The sequence below is a fragment of the Sinocyclocheilus rhinocerous genome, unplaced genomic scaffold, assembly GCF_001515625.1.
Source record: "Sinocyclocheilus rhinocerous isolate Xijiao unplaced genomic scaffold, SAMN03320098_v1.1 scaffold55, whole genome shotgun sequence".
Taxonomy (NCBI): domain Eukaryota; kingdom Metazoa; phylum Chordata; class Actinopteri; order Cypriniformes; family Cyprinidae; genus Sinocyclocheilus; species Sinocyclocheilus rhinocerous.
The window spans coordinates 255,358-264,528 of NW_015647461.1; the positions used below are offsets into that span (position 1 = coordinate 255,358).

The 9,171-nt window shown below is 38.6% G+C and overlaps 1 protein-coding gene and 1 long non-coding RNA gene across 2 annotated transcripts in view; both read right to left on the reverse strand.

Annotated features, from left to right (window-relative positions):
- Positions 1 to 1,935: 1,935 nt before the first annotated feature.
- LOC107709170 (glycine-rich RNA-binding protein 1-like) lies at positions 1,936 to 2,504 on the reverse strand. Its single transcript, XM_016513582.1, has 2 exons — positions 2,244 to 2,504; positions 1,936 to 2,181 (listed from the first exon to the last, which is right to left on the reverse strand). The coding sequence occupies exons 1-2, from the start codon at positions 2,502 to 2,504 to the stop codon at positions 1,936 to 1,938; spliced, it is 507 nt and encodes a 168-aa protein (XP_016369068.1).
- Positions 2,505 to 8,686: 6,182 nt separating this feature from the next.
- Positions 8,687 to 9,171, reverse strand: part of LOC107709179 (uncharacterized) — a 919-nt gene continuing 434 nt past the window's right edge. Inside the window, exons 2-3 of the long non-coding RNA XR_001636464.1 lie at positions 8,894 to 9,008; positions 8,687 to 8,728 (exon numbers count right to left, since the gene is read on the reverse strand). This is a non-coding gene — a long non-coding RNA (uncharacterized LOC107709179). The remainder of the gene's footprint in view (positions 8,729 to 8,893; positions 9,009 to 9,171) is intronic.

Genomic DNA, 9,171 nt, shown 5'->3' on the forward strand with positions numbered 1-9,171 from the left:
TGGGTTGAACTGTTCTGGAACAGTGTTGTAAATACAACTTAACCACTGATTTCTAATTGTGTACTCTTTTGGAAGGCCAAACAAAGTAGTTTCGCTTTCACAACGAAACACACAGCGTCTCCGAGACATGGTGGCGGCAGCAACAATACTACAGCGAAAATTAAAGTTACGCCTTCTTTCTTTGCTTGAACATTTGGGCGACGTTATGCAAATCTTCACACACAGTGATGTAGACATGTGGGGGTGTGTTTAAACGAGGCATTTTAGGAGGGCGTGGAAGAGTCTTAACTTTTATAAAGAATATATTTTTGGATTTGGGACTTTAGTCTTTGCAACTTTAGGGATCTTATCTATTCACGAACAGCTTGTAACACTCCAAAGAGAAAGGAAAACTTGAAATCGCATCAACTATAGTTGCCGCACATTCAAATACGATTTACGAAAGAAAAAAAAAACCTGGGGAAAATGCAGAACATGTTCACATAGGACACTATTAACATGACTATATGCATCAAACCATTCAGAAAAATGTGGGCACAATGGGTTAATGTTGGTTAATTTGCGCGTGAGGTGATCGAAGTTACAGTCTGAGGTAAATTTATGTTGATCCCTTTTAGTTGTTTGAATTTTTCACTAAAACACATAACTTAACAATAATAAATAAAACAATGTAATATTTTCAAAACTTTATTTTGTGTGAAGTGTTTGTTCTTATAGTAAAATAGATGTTGTTGTGGATCCCGGATGCTCACGTGAGAAATTAGGCGCTACAAAATTTCAAATAATAATAATAAAATAAAATAAAAAAAACACTCTTTGAAATGATTCATTAAAGACTAAATATCAGTCTGTCCATATTTTCTGATCAAATATTCACCACAGAGGCCAAATGAGCATTGTGAAGCTACATTTATATTCATAATAATCGTTTATATTTCAATGTGTTTCAGGGCAGTTCGTGAAGACAGAGAGATGTTGTGACAACCTGGACAGAAGTCCGTTCCAGTTCCTTCTGCCACACCACACTCTGGATATAGATGCCTGTCCTAGCATTTTGTGCGTTCTTTTCATTATTGTGCAGGCAGATATTATTCAGGTGAGTTACATGAATAAAGAATGTACCATCATTAAGAATTTGAATTGTTTTCCACCCCAATTAAGCTCCAACAGGTGAACATAATGTATGGGCCCAGCTAAACTAAACTGTTTGTTCTTTGTTAATGGTTATCCACTGTATGATGAGTGAAATTTCTTTGGTTTTTATATAAACATGCTGTGTCTGAATTGATTTGCATGAGTTTTAATTGAATGCAGCCTAAGAGTGTTTTTGTGGTCCAGAAGCAGTATAAATTATGTCTAAATGAGACTGCAGATGATACTATAAGACGTTGAAAATACATCCACAATGACTACATCTGAACCAAATTTGAACCTCGACGGCTGCAACAGGACAGACAGATCGCTCCGCAATGGTCTCGTTGACCGTAACCGGACAGACCAAGTGTTCCTCAGTGAACTCTAAGGACTCCCAGACTGGAGTGAGTTCATAAATGGGCTCTGAGAGCTCCTGGACTGGAGCAGGTCCTGGAGTGGACTTCGTGAGCTCCTGGACTGGAGCAGGCTCTGGAGTGGACTCTGCGTGCTCCTGGACTGGAGCGGGCTCTGAGGGCTCCCGGACTGGAGCGGGATCTGGAGTGGACTCCGAGGGCTCACAAACTGTAGCGGGTTCTGGAGTGGACTCCGAGGGCTCTCGGACTGGAGCAGGCTCCGTGGCAGGCTCCTGGGCCAACGTAGCAGGAAGCTTAAATGGGACTGGCAAGGCAAGGAGTTTGGTTTGTGCTGGCAAAGCAAGGAGCCTGGGTGGAGCCGGCAGGGCAAGGATCATGGGAGGAGCCGGCAGGGCAAGGATCATGGGTGAGACAGAGTGTGGGCTGCTCAGAAACTTCTGGGACCACCAGAGTCGGGTCCTCCAAGACCACCTGACTTGGGACCACCGGAGTAGTGTCCTCCAGGACCACCTGACTTGGGACCACCGGAGTATGGTCCTCCAGGACCACCTGACCTGGGACCACCAGAGACAGGTCCTCCAGGACCACCGGACTTGAGACCACCAGAGTCTTTGCTGCCCTCCTTCTTTACCTCCGCTTGAGCGTGGGAATCAATGAAGGATCCTGGGCTTGACTAGATGAAGGAGGTGGGGATGGAACAGCCCCTGCAGGTGGACTCTGGTGGTGGTGAATTACCTTTCCCTCCTTTCGGAGCTGCAGGTACCTGGAGAAGTTCCAGAAATCCAGTGACTTCACCAGTTCCATCTCCCAGTGCGGTAAGGATTCATCCAGACAAAGATTAAAAATGTCCTTAAGGTCCATATCTTGAACGTCCAGCCTCTCCGCCCCAGTCCAGAATCTCTGGGCAAAGGCCCGTACCTCCATTCCCTTTTGGTGAAGCTTCTCCAGCCCTTGAAACCCAGCTTGCTCTTCAGGGAATAGAGTCTTGTCCCTCATGCTGCTGGAACAAGTAATGGCTTCAGTCTTCTGTCACGGGATGATTTGAGAAACAAAATTATCCAAGTGCATCTTTTAATGATCCAAACATAATCCAGACAATAATCCAAAACAGGGAAAAACAAGGCAAAAACACAAGATAATCCGAGGCATGAACACGTAACAGCAAAAGCAAGACTGAAGCCCGACATCCGACATATAGGGCCTGTTTATACCTGGGCACTTCATGCGTTTTTTCTGATCGGATAGCTATCCGATCGTGAAAATGAGTAGCTCTTCAGCAAGCCAACGCCTAAACTGCCGCGAATGAAACTGAAAGTAAGACGCAGACGGTCAACACACAATCATCTTCATTAAAAGTAGTAAGACAAACTTATCTTTCCAGTGCTGATGCCCGCGCTCTCCTATTGCGGTCTTTGATCTTGAAATGACCTGATAATTAATAAAATGCTGTGCTTATCTTTTGATTTCGTTGACGTGAACTCCGTTAAATTTAAATATAGCGCGGGAATTGAAGATCGGATTTAAATCTGTTTTGCGACGACACATTTATGTCGCCAAGTGTAAATGGGAATGTTTTAACAAATCCGATAGATATCCGATCAGTGAAAATGCATGAAATGACCAGGTGTAAACAGGCCCATATACACACCAGCAGGATCATCAAACTAACAAGACACAGTTGAAACCAATGAAACAATGAGGATGCAGGGGATGATGGGTGAGGGGAACCATGGGAAATGCAGTCCAGTTAAAACATAAACACAAAGTCTAAAATAGTGCCCTCTGATGGCTCTTAAGGGCACTCCAGCAGATGACTGTGACACTCAAGGTACGTCATTTCAAAGTGTGATAAAGTTGAAATGACGTCTTTTGGATGTACTTTTGCTCATTGGGTATTTTGTGATAAAGACCAACTGGATGTACATTATGTCACACACTGACTGAATAATTACAAAATATATGAGGGTGGGATGGGATTGGGACAAGTTAGCTAGTTAGCCAGTTTATGTTAATGACTCTCATATCATTTCAGGTATTACTTAGAGCATGCTCAAGCAGAAGTGCCAACACGGGTCTATTTAATGGACATTTTGCAATCTTCTTTCATGTGGTCGAACTGTGGTAAGTTATTTACTATGACACTTTTGCAATATGTAAAGAAAAGGTGGTGTAATTGTAATGTTTGAAGTGTCCCATGAAGTTATTCCCAAAATGGCCATGTCTCATTTTGAAGAGGTTCAATAACAATAGCAATATCAAATACACCTGATGTACTTGTTACATTGTAAGAAGAATGGCATCTACACTAATATCAGTCTGTCTCATTCTTATTCCAAGGTCACCATAGCCACCCGGACCCAGTCTGTATCCAGATCAGATGGTGGATCAGCACCTAGAGACGACCTCTACAGCCCTGAATGTCAGCGGAGACCAGGACAACTAGATGAGTCCTAGAGATAGATCCCCTGCAAAGACCATGAAAAACCACATCATGCTGGTTTCATTTATCCGAGAGGAGACCTGGCCTTTTGACTGAGCCTGGTTTCTCCCAAGGTTTTTTTCTCCATTCTTTTCGATGGAGTTTTGGTTCTTTGCCACTGTCGCCTTTGGCTTGCTTAGTTGGGGACTCTTATTTTTTGGGAATATTATCGACTTGATTGCACAGACACTGAACTGAGATGACATCACAATCAACAATGAACTAATTTTAATTCAAAAATTGATTGTTTATTATTGTCCACTTTTTAGAGCTGCTTTAAAGCAGAGCTGAATTTTGTTTGCATTATCAACACTATTTTCTTGTTTAACAATGTAAAGCTGCTTTGACATAATCTGTATTGTATGAAGCGCTATATATAAATAAGGGTGAGTTGACTTCACAATTCTTCATAGAAATGTTTTTGTGCAGTCTGTTTTGAACAATTTTGTATTTTTGAGAATTGTATTAGTAGCTTACAATTTTCAACTTTAAAGAAATTGATCAAATAAGATCAAATCAGTCACAAGTGAATTGTAGTTACACATATTAAGTTGTGGTTAATTAATTTATTCAAGGCAACGGGTTTCCTCAATTTAACTAAGCAGACAGAACTCAGATTAACTTAATAGTTTTAAATTAAGTAGATTCACACTTTTAAGTAATTTCAATTTAATAAATTTAAGTTAGTCCAACTTAAAATAAAAAGTGAACACAACACATTTTCAAACTGTTATTTGTCAGTGTAACTCAGAATTGTCAGGTTCACTTAACTTATTTCTTTCATTATGCATTAAGTTTATTTACTTAATCATTTTAAGGCAGCAGGTTTCCTCAGTTTTTTAAAGTAAAGTCAACTGATCGCTTTTTACAGTGTTTAAATTTGGTTTAAGTTTTAGACAATTTACCAAAAATAATTTCAGTTGACTTAAATGACTACAACCTAAAATTGTCAAAAGCCAAAAGGTATTATTTAGAAAACGTCTCAGGTTACGTATGTAACCATGGTTCCCTGAGGGGAACGATATGATACTAGTCTTAAGTATACTTGAAATATAAAGTAATTTTATTTTTTCCATCTGATTTTACAGTTAGTTCTATAGCAGGTTAAACCAAGCAAATCCATTAGTGTAGGGTATTGAGTTTGTTTGTGTGACATAAAAGCACTTTATGTAAAGCATTCCAGGGTGTTATGGATATAACAGTGCAGCATAATGACGTGCATTAATACAGTTTTCATTACGTCAGTTGTTACAGTCAGTGTTTTTTTGTCTTGTAAATCCGGACAGAGTATAACAAGGTTTTTTTTTTTTTTTTTTCACAGATATAATCTAGGCTCAGATAATAATGTTGAATGAACCGGGTCATTATGTTAAGAAGTGGAGTCAATCCTCCACTGAGGGTCCATAACAAAGAAGCTCTTGTGTAAGCACTGGTCCTTAAATCGAGGGAACTCTGAGTCATCCTCTTGTAAGTGACTGTAATGGGGTGAAACTTCTCTATTCACAATCTGCAGCTCAATAACACTTCACATCTCCACTTTGTTAAAGGGGTCATATGATGCTGCTAAAAAGAACATTATGTTGTGTATTTGGTGTAATGAAATGTGTTTATGCGGTTTAAGGTTAAAAAAAAACATTATTTTCCACATACTGTACATTATTGTTTCTCCTCTATGCCCCGCCTTTCTGAAACGCGTTGATTTTTACAAAGCTCATCGGTCTGAAAAAGCGAGGTGTGCTAAAAATTGAAATCGCATCATATGACCCCTTTAATCTTTATAGAGCACACCTGTCCTTTGGTCTTCTCAGTACTTGAGGTTCATTGATGTAATCTGCTCTATTTTGGTAAGATATTACCAATCCTATCCCCTATATAACCCATACATTTAAAAAAAAAATTTATTATTGACTTCTGTAACATTTTTCCAGATCTTTTGATACTTGTTCAGGTAAATATCTTCTCAGGCTTTTTTAAAGACATGACAAGAAATATTCATCATATTGCGTTCCCATTGCTCTTAAAGGCATACCAAAACATAATTTGCTTATCCTCATGTTGTTCCAAACTTGCATGCATTTCTTTCTTACATTTCCAACAGCTTTGTTAGACTCAATGTCAATGTAATTCACTCTGTGATCAGCATGAACTCATCAAAATCTAATTCTATGTTTCAAATGGTGCAAATAATGGCAGAGATGATTTGCGGATCTTTTATTGTCTGATTTCCAGTTTTGTGCAATTCTGTGTGTATGGGGTCAGTAAGGGCATTTGATACCATGTCTGTTAGTGTGTGTGCAATTAATGAGCACAGCATGATGGAGTTTGCACTGTTCAAAACTAAGATGTCAGTTTCATTACCATGCACCTGCACTGTAATGCACCTGCTTTATCAAAATGACATGTGCTTCATATGCATGGATATACATATAAAGATCTGGAGCTGTGCATAGACAGGAATATGTATATATAATTGTCTGTATCCTCTTTTATATCCTTTTGTTCGGCCCTCTCAGTTGGCATTGCAGGCTCATTCACGTCAGTGGGCTGCGTGGATGAAGTTTTAACAAGGCCAGAGATGAGTCAGGCCAGAAAACTTTATGAGAGACAGTAAAATAAAATGTGCTTAGCGCAAAATGGAAAATGATTTTGCGATCCAAGAGAAACATGAATACAGCACAAAAGCTGTCAGCTGTCAGGATGGTAAACAGGAGCCTTCATTTTGACAGTAGATTAAATAAATATTGTGAAAGTTCTGAAGAATCTGCCAATCTTGTGCAGATTCAACTGCTGTCCTCCAGTAAAATGTCCTGGTTTTGAGCCAAGGCTGAGGGTTCAATTATAGCAGAGTTGCAATCACATTGTTGCAGAGTCGACTGACGGAAATCTCTGGATATGGAGGCCAACAGTCTGATCACTACCACATGCTTGACTGTAAATCACATCGATGATTTGGTCTAATTAATGAATTATTCTTGGGTTAAATTTCAGCAGCTTGACAATTTGGACCAGTGTGCATGTTTAGAATATAAACATTTTTAGCATTAAAGGGCACCTATTATGCCCCTTTTTACAAGATGTAATATAAGTCTCAGGTGTCCCCAGAATGTATCTATTAAGTTGTAGCTCAAAATACCCCACAGATTGTTTATTATATCATTTTGAAAATGCCTATTTTGAGAGCAAGCACAAACACTTTTTCATGCATGTATCTTTAAATGCAAATGAGCTGCTGCTCCCCGCCCCCTTTTCCAGAATAGGGCTCTTTACTCAGATACTCTGCTAAAAATTGTGTTTGGTTTTGATTATCATGTCTATCTCTGAAATCATGCTTTTTAAATCATATTAGTTTAAACTTCTGATATAAGGGAAGCATGCACACAGAAAGCGGTTGTCACACAACATGTGAGTGCTAAACTAAGTTCTCTTTCATGTCTTACTGTGCCTAAACTGTCAAATACACACAAGTGTATGTGAAAAACACACATAAGTTGTGAAAACACAGTCGGTTATGTCTGTGAAGGGAAACAGCTGGGAAAGAAATCACATGTAGTAAAATTGTAGATGCATATATTGTCAAAATTATTGACATAAATAATTATTAAAGGGGTCATATGATGCAATTTCATTTTTCCCTTTCTCTTTGGAGTGTTACAAGCTCTTCGTACACCTCGCTTTTCAGAACAATGAGCTATGTAAAAATTGACGCGTTTCAGAAAGGCGGGGCATAGAGGAGAAACAATAATGTACAGTATGTGGAAAATAATGTGTTTTTTTTTACCTTAAACCGCATAAACACATTGCATTACACCAAATACACAACATAATGTTCTTTTTAGCAGCATCATATGACCCCTTTAAATATTTACAGTGAAAACATGTTCACCAATATAATGCACAAGAAGCTGCCTGAAAGTAGACAGGCTATGTTATAGAAAGTTACGTTAACACAATGTTAACATTGCAATATTCTAGTTGTAAAGCAGTGTGAAAATGGCTGGCTGCATGAATAGTGGGGTTTTCATCATCACGTTTATTGCCCTTATGTCACCGAGGAAAAGGACACATTCAAATTGTAAGCATCCCAAGAAAGAAAAGCTTAATGGGCAGTGACAAAACATTATTGTTCAGGGCATAAATCTGTCTCAATGTTCTAAACCATTTTCTGATGATGTTTGTGATGCTTCATTCAATACAATTCTGAAATAGTAAAACTATTTTTTTCTGTTTCAATGCTTTATAAAAGGAACCGGTATTTCAGATGGAAGACACCAAATTGTTTATTGTTTCATTCATTATCAAAAAACACAGTAACAGTAGCAAAGTGCAAAGGTGAAGTTTTGTTCCTTCTTTCATTTGATGCTCTGCTGTTTATGTGGACATCATTACACAAGCTTCAGTCTGGATCCAGAACACCTGAGAAGAGATGATGCCAACCCCTCAGAGGACCTCAGATGATGCCAACCCTGAAACAACATACAGAACTACCACATTTAGCTATAAGTTTGATTGCATCATATAATAATTGCTGTTAATTGTGTTCATCGTCTGTTTTATTACGTCTTAAATAGATTTTTCCGTACATTTCTGCCATATGTACATTAATTGACAGTCACCACTGATAAGCTACCACTAAATATTGTAGAAACTTAATTTGCTGTAAAGTTGCTTTGCAATGATTTGTATCGTGAAAAGCGCTGTACAAATAAACTTGACTTGACTTGACATCACTGACATGCACATCCTGTTGAGAAAGCAGAAAAAAACAGGTTGTCACACATTAAAGTGTGTACCGAAATATAATACAAAGAATTTAAATAGCAGATCCAGAAAAGATCCAGTGGCTTACTTTGGTTTTATTTGTTTTTATAAGTATGAAATGTAAAAATGAGAGACAGAAGGAACCAACCTTCACAGGTGTGCTCTTTAGATACTGGCCTTCAAAGTGTAACTTTCAGAGGTTCTGGGGCTTTTCTCACACATCGTTTCTTATGTAGAGGAGGCTGAACCACATCTCCATTGTCCTGTTGAAAAAACAGACATGTAATGCACATGTGGGTTTAATGAGAGCTTTTAGACAAAATCTTAAGACATAACTCCTCATATATTAAAATATACCGTATTGGCCCGAATATAAGACGACCCTGATTATAAGACGACCCCCCCTTTTTCCAGATGTACCTTTTG

Coding starts and splice junctions, on each gene's coding strand:
- LOC107709170 (XM_016513582.1), bottom strand. CDS start 2,504: ATGAGGGACAAGACTCTATTCCCTGAAGAGCAAGCTGGGTTTCAAGGG. Junction 2,182..2,243: donor AGCTCCGAAAGGAGGGAAAG/GTAATTCACCAC, acceptor TCCTTCATCTAG/TCAAGCCCAGGATCCTTCAT.